The 13,646-nt window shown below is 52.1% G+C and overlaps 1 protein-coding gene across 11 annotated transcripts in view; it reads right to left on the reverse strand.

Moving 5' to 3' along the window:
* dst (dystonin) overlaps window positions 1-13,646 on the reverse strand; it is a 122,788-nt gene that overhangs the window by 30,699 nt on the left and 78,443 nt on the right. For all 11 annotated transcript variants that reach the window (XM_056609451.1, XM_056609442.1, XM_056609441.1 and 8 more), the window contains 12 exons: window positions 7,513-7,674; window positions 7,018-7,188; window positions 6,520-6,686; window positions 5,994-6,153; window positions 4,967-5,296; window positions 4,608-4,692; window positions 3,823-4,064; window positions 2,928-3,134; window positions 2,398-2,517; window positions 1,948-2,055; window positions 1,016-1,234; window positions 425-628 (listed from right to left, as the gene is read on the reverse strand). In XM_056609451.1, the coding sequence (XP_056465426.1) occupies window positions 425-628; window positions 1,016-1,234; window positions 1,948-2,055; window positions 2,398-2,517; window positions 2,928-3,134; window positions 3,823-4,064; window positions 4,608-4,692; window positions 4,967-5,296; window positions 5,994-6,153; window positions 6,520-6,686; window positions 7,018-7,188; window positions 7,513-7,674 (2,175 nt within the window). The remainder of the gene's footprint in view (window positions 1-424; window positions 629-1,015; window positions 1,235-1,947; window positions 2,056-2,397; window positions 2,518-2,927; window positions 3,135-3,822; window positions 4,065-4,607; window positions 4,693-4,966; window positions 5,297-5,993; window positions 6,154-6,519; window positions 6,687-7,017; window positions 7,189-7,512; window positions 7,675-13,646) is intronic.

Raw genomic sequence — 13,646 nt, forward strand, 5'->3', positions numbered from 1 at the left:
TGCATTCGATTACACCATATTAGATATGATACATTTCAAATTGTTGGTGTATTCGGGATGTCTAAACAAAGAAGAAAAAGTGAAGTCCAGGAGCGTCAGGAACATAAAGAAGATTAAGTTAATAACGAGGTAGCGTGACCACCGATCGAGCAGAAACACGTCGCACCTGAGTGGACTGAGTGGATCGCTAACAGAAATCGGAGAGAATAAGCCACATTTGGTTTTGAATAACTGTTATTTGGTTGCATTCTATTAAACCGTGTTACACACGATAACATCTTCATCATTCTTTCAGAAATTTGGGATGTGACTACAAACGAAAAAGTCAGTACGAAAAGTAAAGCCCAGGAGCGTCACGACCGTAAAATAAAGTAAATGGTGGTGTTGCCGGGGTAACCGGCGATCGAACACAAAGCCCTCCCACCTGAGTGGACTTGGAGATGGCCTCGTCCAGGGTGGCGGCTCTCTGCGTGACGTCGGCCTTCAGCTTGGCGTACAGCCGGTCGGTGGCCGTGTACTTCTCCCTGATGGGCTCCCCCTCCAGGGGGCTGAGCTCCAGCAGTTGGGGGCCCGTCTTGTTCATCTTGTCGATGTGGGGCTTGTGCTCGGCGATCAGCTCTCGCATTTGCTGCAGTGGAGGAGAAGGGGGAGGAGGAGGGGGATGAGATCCAGACACGTGGCTGATCATGTCTCGTGACGAGGATGATGATTATATATGTTTTATGTTCTAATTATTTTTCTTTGCATACTGCGTACTGTATTTAGGGTTAGGGCTAACCCTAAACCTAACCCTACCCCTAACTCTAACCCTAACCCTAACCCTTTTCTACTAATACTCAAAGATACACAGAAAGTGCTAACAACAAAAAAGTAATCGTGCGTATTCGAGTATAAAGACACATTGACATCAATAAAGCATAAACGAGTCAGAACACAGACGACCGTGGCTAACGCTAAGACACTGCGGCGGTTGGGTTTTAAATGGCGGCCGGTTGTAAAAGGGCGTGGCACTGACCCTCAGCTCCTCCTGCTGCCGCCTCAGGGTCTCGTACTCGATGGCGGGGAGGTGCAGCTGGCTGAAGGCGGCCAGGGTGTCCTGGAGCCAGGGGCACAGCTCCTCGTAGGTCTCCCAGAACTGGCCGGCCAGGGACTGGGCGCGCTCCAGCTGCAGACAGCGCTCCGAGTTCAGCTGGCTGACCGCCGCGTACCTCTCCACCAGTGCCTGACTCTTACCCTGCGGGGACGGAGGAGGGCGTTGGATAGCGTAGCAGAGATAATAACCTTTACCCTTTTAATGGTATTGATTTATTGTTGTTGATTTGCAAAACAATTGTTTTATATTAAATATTAGGGTCGGATTAAAATATCGATTCATCAATGCACTGCAATTAATTTGTTCTCGATTCAATTTCGTTTCAGAATCTTTTGGAATTATTACATAATTATTTACATTAAAAAAAAGAAGCATACTCAGTCAATGTACTCTAGAGGCGAGTATGCTTAAATGTACATGCCCTTTTACATTTGTCCATGTTATGATTATTACTTTTATGCTGCAAGTTTAGCTCAGGAACAATACTATACAATGGTGTATTCCCTTTTTGCAAGTTAAAGCACAATGACATGGTAAAATCATTTTGAAATGGTTAATTCTAAATAATATTTAGATATTTTTTGTCATCTGCACTTATTATTGAATCGATATCGAAGCAATTGGATCCATATCGAACTGAATTAATATTGAATCGAATCAAGACCTAAAGAATCGAATTGAATAGAATTGTGAGGTACCTGGCTATACCCAGCCCTATTTAATGTGAACGTTCAAAATTGTTTCAAAATACAACTGAAATATACGATCAGATATGAGCGTTCAGGCCACAGAGACGTTCTGGACTCTGGCTGGACGTCGTATTGTTCTGTTTTCATTCGGCTCATTCTTCCCACCTGGAGGACTTCCTTTTCCTCGGGGTTCTTGCTGTCCATGATGGCCTTGCCCGTCTTCACCAGCTCGTCCACGCTGTCTTTGTGCCTCATGATGTCCATGGAGAACACCTGGGGGATCACAGGGAGTGGACTGGCGATCAATACCTGGGTTGACCCCATTCGTTTGTCCGCGTACCCTTTAAGACCCTTTAAGACAGAGGCACACACACACTCACTCACTCACTCACACCACACCACACTACACACACACACACACACAGACAGACAGACAGACAGACAGACAGACAGACAGACAGACAGACAGACACAGACACACACACAGACAGACAGACACATAACAACACACGCACACACACAGACACACACACACACACACACACACACACACACACACACACACACACACACACACACATACATACATATAAATCCACGGAGGACAGGACTGACCTTCTGAGCCTGGAGCTGAGCGAGGGTCTGATCCTGCTCCAGCCGGATCTCCCCCACGGACTGCAGCCGGTCCTGGGCCTCGCTGAGCCAGGCCAGCTCAGCGTCCGCTGCGTCTCCGAACTGTAATCACAGCGCAGCAGCACGGGTCAACACACAAAATACAAATGAAATTGTATTTTTTGCGTCGTCCACCCCTAACAAACCATAAACTTGGGGTACACGCCGCCGCGGCGTTTACCCCAAGTTTATGGTTTGTTAGGGGTGGACGACGCAAACATGGGGGACAGGAGCCTCACTATCCCACGGTCCGATCGTTCAGAGGTCAGGGAGTTTTTGGAGGATATGGATTCAGCGACTCCACCGAATAATTTACTGTTTATTCATTCTGATTTGATCCGGGGCAACTTACAGGGAATACGTTCTGTAGATGCGTGTCATTATCGAGCCGGGAGGGGTGTAGGCATCTTGCTCGAGGGTGCCTTCAGATTAGACAGCGGGCACATGGGGGGGGGGGGGGGGGGGGGGCTTACCTGCTGGGACTTGAGCATGTCGGCGTTGATCCGGTCGACGTGCTGGGTGACGGCGTCGCTGAGGGCCCGGTAGCGGTCGTTGTCGGCAGTGACCAGCTTGTCCAGGCCCTCGCGGGCGTGCCAGGGAACCAGGTCGAGCAGCGAGCCGCTCAGCTCGTTCAGTTTGTCCACCAGGGGCTTCCGTTCCTTGGCCTCCTTCAGCAGGGCCTGACGGGGGGGGAGGGGGGGGAGGGTCCGGTAGGTATCAGTGTGGTCCGTGGTCCAGCCCGACCGACCGTTACACTCATCGTAATGACCGCTGCTTATTTCACGACGCTGATTCACTTATTAACTCGGACATTAAGTCTATGACATAGATTACAAAACAAAGAAAATAACTGTGCTTTTATGCGTCCAAAAACGTTTATACATGGAGAACCTCGACTGTGCCGAGGTTAATTGTGGGGAAAAGTTAACGTCGGAGAGAAAACAGACACAGGGAAAGTTTCCGACAGTTTTATGTACGAGCTTTTGCTTCCAGAAAATCACAAAGAAAATAACGTTAGCATCCTGCAATAGCTCCGACACACACACGCACGCACACACACACACACACACACACACACACACACACACACACACACACACACACACACACACACACACACACACACGCACACACAGACACAGACACATACAAACACCCCCACTTCCACCGACCCACACACACACACACACACACACACACACACACACACACACACACGCACACACACACACACAAACACAGACACATACAAACACCCCCACTTCCACCGATCCCCCACTTCCACCGACCCACACACACACACACACATACAAACACCCACACACACACACACACACACACACACACACACACACACACCGCCCGTACCTTCTGTCTGTCCTGGGCCTGGGTGAGCTCCTCTCCGACGGGCTTCAGGCCGGCGAAGGAGCTGACCTCGGCCTCCACCCCCCCCAGCCAGGAGTCCAGCTCCTGGTGGGTGCCCTGCAGCTCGGTGGAAAGGCCCAGCACCTTCTGCAGGTTGTCACACACGCCCCGGCTCATGGTGTCGATCTCAGCGTACTTGGTCTTGATCCCGTCCAGTTTGCCCTGGATGGCGACCACCTCGTCCCCTGGGAGGGAAGACGACGGAGACGTGAATGGTGGGTGTCTGAGCACCTGGGCATCATGCATTTATACTAGTGCTGTCAAGCGATTAAAATATTTAATCGCGATTAATCGCATTAATGTCATAGTTAACTCACGATTAATCGCAAATTTTTTTCTATGCTTAATATCCCTTGATTTCTTTGTCCCATTAATTTTTCTCATTTTAATGCTCTTATCAACATCGAGAAGTGCATCTGCTTGCCTTGTGCAAATGTTTTTTTATTGAAAACATTGGTATATATTGATCAAAACAGGACGATACAAAGAAAAAGCCTATAGTGCAATTAAACGATGAACATACAAACATACTGCCTTGAACGTAGCAGGCAGGGTAACTGCTTCTTTGTTACAATACAATTGCGTTAATCACGCGATAAAAAAATTAACGCCGTTAAAATTGGTTTGCATTAACGCCGTTAATAACGCGTTTAACCGACAGCACTAGTTATTATCTTTATGGGTGTGACCCTGGCAGACGCTGTGTCTGTCTCTGGGTGGACTCTTACCGGTGGTCTGCTTCAGCAGCTCCATGCCGTTGGCGATGGCCTGGTCTACGTTCTGCCGCCTCAGCTTAATGTCCTCCTGGAGAGCCTGGAAACCCAAGACCGAAAACCAAAGTCCTTCAAAAACACGTCGACGAGAACGAGCCCCACCAGAGCTGACACACAGACCCACGCTGTGAGACTGTACCGCACAGCATCCCATCGGAAATAATACAAAATAAAATAAACAAACAACAACAAATCATAAATGAATGAATGAGCGATCCGACACCACTCGGGTGGGGTGCGGTGGGGTAGGTTGGGAGGAGGGGGGGAGGTCACGGGGGTCCCCTTCAGGACGAGGGGGGGTGTGCACTCTATACCCGTTGCTCCGCCAGCTGTCCCTCCAGCGCGTCCGGCCGGTGGTCGTGCACGCCCGCCTCGCTGAGCCGGCCGTGGGCCTCACTCAGCCAGTTCATGAGCGCCACCTCGTCCTCGCCGAACAGGCGGGCGTTGGCCAGCGCCTGGCGCAGCGTGTCCGCGCGGCGGCGGCAGCGCTCCTGGAGCTCGATGTAGGACGCCTGCGTGGCGTCCAGCCGCACCTGCACCAGGTCCACGTCGTCCACCGCGCTCACCGCGCCCCGCAGCATCTGGCCCAGGCTGAGCACCTGGCACAGGTCGCGGCTGTGGCTGAGGATCTCCTCCTCTAAGGCCTGGGAGGCCGCGAGGGACGGGGGCAAGGGGGACGGGGGACGGGGGAGGGGGACGGGGGCCAGGAACGAAAAACGACACGGAACGAGACGGAAAACGAGACGAAAAACACAAAACATGCAACGAAAAGAAAGGGAAATGATAAAATGAAAACAGGACGTGATGGATTATCTGGTTTCCAAAAATGGAAACCAGAATGGAACATAAGGCTAATATTAGGGCTGGGTATCGTGGCCAATTTCCTAAATCGATTCGATTTCGATTCATAAGGTCCTGAATCGATTAATCACGTCGATTCGATTCGATTCAATCTGCTCTTAAGTAATGAAAATGGCCCAACTGTGTTACAAAATACAAATGTACTTTTTCTCTTCATCTTAAACAACAGGTTTTAAGTGCAAACTTGTAAAGTGGACAGTTTAAACTTGAGCTGTAAACAAAACTGTCTCAAGTCTCAAAAGTGCAAATTTGAAATTAGAAAGGAATTGTGAAAAGTGAAAGTGTACTTGAACTACAACATTACATAACTGCAAATTGCAATAAGGCGATATTGCAAAATGTAAACGAACTCGATCCAAAATCGATTAAATCTATTTTTTTACCCAGCCCTAGCTAAAATATAAATAACTTAGGAAACAAATGAATCAAACATAACTTAAAGTGAGCGTGAGGTACAAGGACAGAGAACCAATAGGGTACCTTTTGCTGGGAGATCTGCTTCTCCAGTTTGGACGACTCGGTGCCAATGGGTTCAGAGTTGGCCAGGTGCTTCTCTGTGGCCTGCAGCCAATCAGAGAGGGGCTCCAGGGTTTCGTGGAACTTCTGTGTGACGACCAGGATGCTCTCTAGCTGCTTGTGTCTGCCAACATTAAAACCAAAGTCATAAAAATGATCTACAATACACGCAGATACGTTCCACAAGATAAAGTCAACAGGCCACACATGCTCGACTCAGACCAACAATAACACATTTGTTCAAAGGGGAGTCACAGAGTTCACTTTGATTCGGGTTTTCTAGGAAGCTTCAGGATCATTTCTGTTTACTTTATCGAAAACCTCGGGGAAAGTACTTAGTGGATTACTCGCTGCCTAAAACCTTCAAGTGTCAAGTCACAACAACACAATGTTTTCCAAGTGTGACCTTCCCACTTCTTACTAAACTGGATCCTCCTCATGAAACACAATATCGACTGTTACACCGAGGGGGTTTGAGAACGACACAAACCTGTTCTCAGCCTTCTTGAGCAGCGTGTCCCACCTCAGCCCGAGGCCCTCCATCTCCCTGGCCACCTTGTCCCGGTCCACAGACTCTGCCAGCTCCGCCACCTTGCCCCCTTCCTTCTTGATCAGCTCCACCGTGGGCCTGCGGTCGTCCAGCAGTCTCTGGAGGAGCTGTCGGGGGGCAAAACAATGGAGGGAGTTAAGGGAGGCAGCTTTATTACACCGTGTGACAAGAAATACCGCTCCGTGGTCGAGGGGAAGAAAGAAAGGAGTAAAAGGTGTCAATTGATTAGACGTTTGTGAGGTGTGGATGAAGTCCAGCCAGTTTGTTCCCTCGCAGACGGTTCACGATCGGGGGGGGGCGGTAATAAAATGAGGGGTGGACGTCTGACACTCTGTTGATCTTAAAGAGTGTCGTTGGCGCCAGTGTGCGTGTGCGCGTGTTTGTTGTTCAAGTGCGCACTTAAGTGTGTTGTTAGTGTGTGTACTATCACTGGCTGACCTTCTGTTCCTGGATCTGCGCCTTGACCACTTTGAACTCGGCGGACGGAGCCTTCTGATTGGCCACCAGCTCCTCTGTGTCGGTCAGCCAGCTTAGCAACGACTCCAGGGCGTCCTGGAATCTCCCACAATGCAGCAGGGCTTCGTGGAGCTGGGCCGACCGCTCGGCGACCTACGCGGAACAATTATAAACATATACGTCAGCTGTTGTTTCAGGTCGAGTACGAACAGACCCAATTATGAAATTAACTAATGAAAATAAACCAATCGATGAAATCCGGAACATTCTGTACATTGACGTCCATGCGATACCCTCCACACTATCATGGATGTGTGATGATACAGCTGGTTACAAAGAGGGAGACGTCGACGACGTCATCACCTGAACAATAAACACCGCGTTGATAATAGCAAACTCGCTTAAAACACAACTCAAAGGAAGTTGTTTATCCGAGGTCGGACTGGAGTCGGGTACTGTTGACGACAAACAGCCCACCTTCTTGTTGAGCGTGTTCCACTTGGCGTTGATGCTGTCCAGCTCGTCTTCCAAACCCTGAGTGCTGGAGGCCTTGGCGGCGCCCTGGATCAGGGCCTGGCCCAGGGAGTTGATGTCCTGGAGCTCCGTCTGCAGAGGCTCGATCTCCTCCTTCTCGAACACCTGGTTTCAGGGCGGGAGATGCTCTGCGTTAGCGTCTGAATGCTCACGCACATGTTTTCTTTCTTACAACATAAACGATGCATCGTGTCAGAATAGGACTAACACGAATCCGCTCCTTATGTGCATGAAATCAAAACGATTCAATTGTGTGTGAAACAATTGTGACTGCCTATTGTGGATATGAATGGCTGAGGTTGATAAGACTTTGAAGAACCCCTTTTGGCCACTTCCCAAAAACAGGGTTTTCCTGTTTAAGAGATAGAGCTTCAGATGGATGACAGCATCCACCGTGGATTAGAGTTAACAACACACCACTCCCTGTAACCAATCCCCAGACCAAGCACCGCTATCCCTCAAATCTGGGCTGCGCACGATCACCCAGACCCAGACGTTCCAAGACGTACCAGCGGGGCTAAACCTAATTCGGCCACCACGTAATCTGATAGGCAAGGAACAAGCCGGGGCAGCGCAGCCTGGAGAGACTAATCTGAACTGGCACGGTCATCTAATAAAACACGTGTTCAGCCAGATCGCTGACGAACGCACAGAAACAACCACAGACGGGGGGGGAGCTATTTTTGGGCACCTGTGCGGGGAAACAACCAATGAAGTCCATTTCTGGACATGACGCGATGGCGGCTAACAGAGTCTGGATGTCCAGGCCGCTGGATTGTTCGAATGCCTGCACGGTGCCGTTGGGCAGACAGGCCTCCACGGACTGCAGGAACTCCTCCAAGTCCTCCATGGTGTACTTGGAGGCCCCGAGCTGCACCACGCAGTGGTCTGCCGGCAGCTGGTCTTCGGCCGGGGCCGCGGAGTTCCCGCGGGTCTCGGGCTGCGTCACGAGCACGCTGACCAGCTCGCCGTCCCCGGGGGACGCCGCCTCCTCCGACAGCTCAACGGTGGACAGCTCGGCCGTGGACAGCTCGTCGTAGTCCGCGGGGACCTTGGAGCGCCACGGTGCGGCGGGGCCCCCGTTCAGAGTCCTGGAGCCCGACCCGGAGTAGGACCGGCCCGCGCCGTACCGGTACAGCACGCCGTTGGGGACGGGCTCCCTCTCGCCGCGGTCGCCGCCCGGGCGCGCCGGGTGCACGAGGCTGCCGCTGTCGTACGGCGACCGGGAGGGCGTGTCCCGGGCCGGGGAGAAGGGGAACTCCCCCTGGCCCGAGCTGAGCGAGCGGCCCGCCTTCAGCTCGCCGGACGCGTGCACGGCCTCCGACGACGACAGGCTCCGGGTGCCGGCGCCGGGCCGCGCACGGAGGCGGCGGCCGCCGCGGAGGCGCTCGCGCTCCGCCGTGGGGCTGTACAGCCCCGAGTCGTCCTCTGAGGTCAGCGAACCCGTCGCGCTCAGCCCCCGGCCGCCGTCGGCCGCGCTGCCCTCCGTGCACAGGCTCCCGCTGCGGCTGACGTACTCGCCGCCCGCCAGGGCGGGCGCGAAGGACCTCCAGGAGCGCCGACGGTGCGGCGGCGGCGGCTGGTGGGTTTGCTGATGCTGCTGGCGCCGGCGGCCGCGGTCCTTCGTCTTCTCGGGGACACCCGCCTGGAGGCCCGCCCTCGCCAGGAGCAGCGCGTCGGCGCCGCGGACCACGTCGCCGTTGAGCCTCAGCCCCTCGGACGCCGAGCGCCCGTCGCCGTCCGTCTGGGCGGGCTTGCGGCCGCGCAGCTCGAAGGCGCTGGAGGACGACAGCACGCCGTTGCCGCACAGGCCCACGCCCGCGTCCGGGTCGAGGGTGCGGTGCACGTAGGGCAGGGTCCCGGCCAGGCGGCGCGACCCAAGGCTGCCCTTGGAGCCCGAGTCGATGTGCTCGTTGAGCCGCACCGAGTCGTGGATGGAACGCTGGGGCACGTAGCAGTCGTCCACGTTGAAGTCCTCCTCCTCCTCCTCCCCCTTGCCCACGCAGGAGGGGTTCTGCCGGAGGCAGTCGGGGCGGCTGAGGGGCTTCCCCATCGCCCGACGACGGAGGCGCTACCGACGGAGGGGCGGCGGGGGGGAACGCCGCGGGTGGAGGGACGCGGGGGGCTCTCTCGCGGTGGGCCCGGTCCTGGCTTTGGCGCAGCACTTTTTTGCGAGGATAAAGTGCGAGGCGATGTGCATAGTAAGGAAGGAGTCCAGTTGAAAATCATTTAAAAGAAACGATAAAAAAAGGGGAAAGATGTATCTTTTGGTTTTGATTCATGTATGTCAAAAGCGTTGAATCATATTCGGATACAAAAATATAAAACTATCCCTGGATTCGTTGTGTGCTAAATCACATCACAATGCCTTCTAGATAACAAGAATAAATAAACAATAGTATCAAAAATAGAAAATGTACTCCCAAAGCCCACAAACAAAAATGCAACAGTGCAGAAATCAGGATCCAGAATGGGAATCGCGTCATTCATTCATGAAGCCACTCTCCCTTCAGAACATATTCCTCATGGCTCTCCTCTCCAGGCTCGCCCAAACTTCCCTGCTGTCCCTCCGGTTGCACAGCGTTCCTCCCTGGGTCCTGCTGCATAAAAGACACCCATGTAATCCTCGGGCCAGAGTACAACCTCCAGGGGGGAGAGCGCGTCCCGAGAGCTCCTCTAAAACAGTCCCTCCACGGGCCGCGACTCCAGAGAAACGCCGGCAGTGCTGGATAAACAAAAAGCCAGCCCTTTCTCTCTCATCGTTCCTCTCACTCTGACAGCCCTCCCCCCTCCCTCCCTGGCAGAGACACTAGGCCCCGCCCCCGCTCATTATTCAGACAACATCTGCCACAACTCCATTCGTGCTGGGGGCGGCTCTAGCACATGTTGATTGGCTGAAGCGTGACCCTTTTTTTTTTTTTCACTAATTCCCCTTATGTCTCCTCCAGCCTATATGACTTCACTAGCAGTGATCCCCCCCCCCGCCCCCCCTTCCCAAACCCTGACATGAGTCTCCCTAACGCTCTCACTGAGGTGGGGGTTGGGTTGGGGGGGGGGGGGGGGGGAAGGGGGTGAGCTTTAAAAAAAAAAATCAACAAAGACCAGCATGCAGCCGATCTCACTCTCGGATGACATCACACACTAAGCAGAAATAGATACACCCCCCCCCCTGTTTTAATTCCTGCTGTGTGTGCGGGTGGTGGCCGGTAGCTATGGACCCCGTAGCTCCTCTTAATTACCGAGGAATGCTGCTCCCAGGTAATGTAACGCTCGGCAGCTCTGCCAAGCCAGCGGAAGAGCGCTTTGTTTTGTTTTTTTTTGGGGTGGGAGGAAAAGTGAGAAGATGAGGACAGGAAGTGCTAACGAAACGAATCCCGGGTCGCCCCGCGCGCCTTCGGTAGCCCGGTGAGGAGGTGGACGCAGAAGGGAGAACAACGCGCCGGAACAACACCCTCCCCTCGTCTTGTTCCTGGCCCTCAGCAGACAGAGTGAGACAGACTAGTGGAGACTATCAGCCGTTCAATAGATCCAGAGTTAGGAGGTAAATGAGCAAATACCAGTACTTCCCGTTCTATTCTTATTTGACTATTTTAGTTATTTTTATTGGCTTCTTGGCGGCTAAGTATATATCAAGTTTATTATTTCACAGCCAAATCGCCACAAACTAGTCTTCCACATTCCTTCCACGCTCCATCAAGACTTTGACTCCGAAACATGTCGTCCATAAAGAGAAATCCCCACCCAAGCACAACACAACACAAACACAAAGAGGTCACGTCACGTCGAGGCCACACCACTCTGTCTCTATACCACACGCAAAGACACAACTCTGTCAACACCGCCCCCCTGATCTGTCACACCGTGAACAGTAGGGGGTGTCAATGACATCACCCCCCCCCCCATCACCATGGCCACAGACTCCGTGAATAACAGTATTCACTTCGAAAAGAAAAAAAAACTGTGGTAGAGGTGGCTCATCGCACGACTAACAACCTTAAGGCAGAAGCAACCTAACGTGTATGTGCTTGCTTTTCCCAGGAGGCCGTGCGGTCGGGAGTCAGGTTCCCCCTCCAGGAGCGAGGGAGAGAGTGTCACTGTTATGTGGCGGTGACTCAGCAGCAACGCTATGCGCTGGCTCACAATGGTCGCTGACTCTCCCCCCCACCCCCCCCCCCCCCCAGCCCACACACCTGGTTCAGCGCTGGGAAGAGTCACAGTGTGAATCAGGTTCACAAAAGACACTGAGGTCATGTCTGTGTGGCCAGGGAGGACGAAAGAGAGAGGGAGAGAGAGAGAGAGAGAGAGAGAGAGAGAGGGTGAGGGGATGAGAGAGAGAGAGAGAGAGAGAGAGAGAGAGAGAGAGAGAGAGAGAGAGAGAGAGAGACAGTGAGAGAGAGCGAGAAGGGAGAGAGAGAGAGAGAGAGGGAAGGAGGGAGAGAGAGAGCGAGAGAGAGCGATAAGGGAGAGAGAGAGAGAGGGAAGGAGGGAGAGAGAGAGAGAGAGGGTGAGAGAGAGAGACAGAGAGAGTGAGAGAGAGGGGGGGAGAGAGAGAGAGAGAGGGGGGAGAGAGAGAGAGAGAGGGGGGAGAGAGAGAGAGAGAGAGAGAGAGAGAGAGAGAGAGAGAGAGAGAGAGAGAGAGAGAGAGAGAGAGAGAGAGAGAGAGAGGACACCAGAGGAACAACTCATTTTACTACCACGCACGCACAGTAACACACACTCACTTTTACTAGTTTTCCCTTTTAGCTGTTCGCCGAAGATGTATATGCAGTATGTACCGAAACGTTGTGCATGTGCCAAAAACGGACTGAAAAAAAAAAAAAAAGAGAGTCGTCTCTTCCAAAGCCTGACCTAAAAAGGTAAAAGCACATAAAATAAGGTTGGGCCCATTCCTGTCTTCTGTTCTGTTTATTCCCCTCATCAGAGCTGCCAGCGGTGCCCAGAGAAAGAGAGAGAGAGAGAGAGAGAGAGAGAGAGAGAGGGAGAGAATAGGGAGATTTACAGCACTTAGATCGTGATCCACTGAAAACACACTACACAACGTAACCTTATCTCCAACCCCCATCCCCCCCCCCATCCCCCCCCCCTCCATCCCAGGCCTTTTGGGTATGAAAACAGAGAGCAGCCTAATATAGGAATAAGGTGAGCTTTGTTGCCGTTCGGACGGTCTTCTGACAGCGCTTCCCATGACGCTGAGCCCAGGGAAGCGCCGAGCGAGGAATAAGTACAATGGGGCGATTTTCTGCCGGCAGCTGAGGCTGTTGTAGTCCTGACGGGGGCCGCTGATAGGTCAGGACGACGGTGAAACAAAAAACACGGCCGTTGCTCAGCAACACTTTCAATCAATCAGTTGTTTGACGGCGACGCCCTCAACGTTTGTTTTCACTTACGTAGCGTCTGAGAGGGGAAGACAAATCAGCTGTTTGATAGACCCCTGTGGTGAACAAGTGCACAAATAAGTCCACACCAGTTCTTAATGTCGTTTTCCATTGGGTTCTTCAGGGGGCACATTCTTTTTCTAATTCCATTTTTTTGTTTTTAAATAGATTGTCTGGGCAGCTATGTTCGCATTCCTTCTATGCTCTAACAAGACTTTAACTGAAACGTGACTTTGATAAGGGGAAATAGCCACAGATTCAACCGCACGTTACGGTGCTTGCCAACGATTTCAATAGATCGTTGTTTGAAGGCAACACCCTCAACATTTCTGTTTGTATTCATGCACACAACAGACATTGGATCTGGATGGCATACACTCACGAACAAACCAAGCCCCACAATGATGGTATAATCCATTAAGCCCAACGGGATATTGGGCCACACCCCACTAATGTATAAGACACCCCATTGGTCACAATGACAAAATGTGACCTACATATTCATTTACCATTTGCATTTTTTTCGCAGTTCACGTAACAAATAGACATTATAGTCATTTCGATTCCAAAAGAGGTTAATCCTCTTTACTATACTCTATAGGAATTTAAAGGCTTTTAAGCGTTTTGCAGATACTCAACATTTGACTCTTTAAATCTGTCTGTCTTAAAATGGTCTCCTGGGTATGGAACAGCCTGTTACTT

Source organism: Gadus chalcogrammus, chromosome 15 (assembly GCF_026213295.1).
Source record: "Gadus chalcogrammus isolate NIFS_2021 chromosome 15, NIFS_Gcha_1.0, whole genome shotgun sequence".
Lineage (NCBI taxonomy): Eukaryota > Metazoa > Chordata > Actinopteri > Gadiformes > Gadidae > Gadus > Gadus chalcogrammus.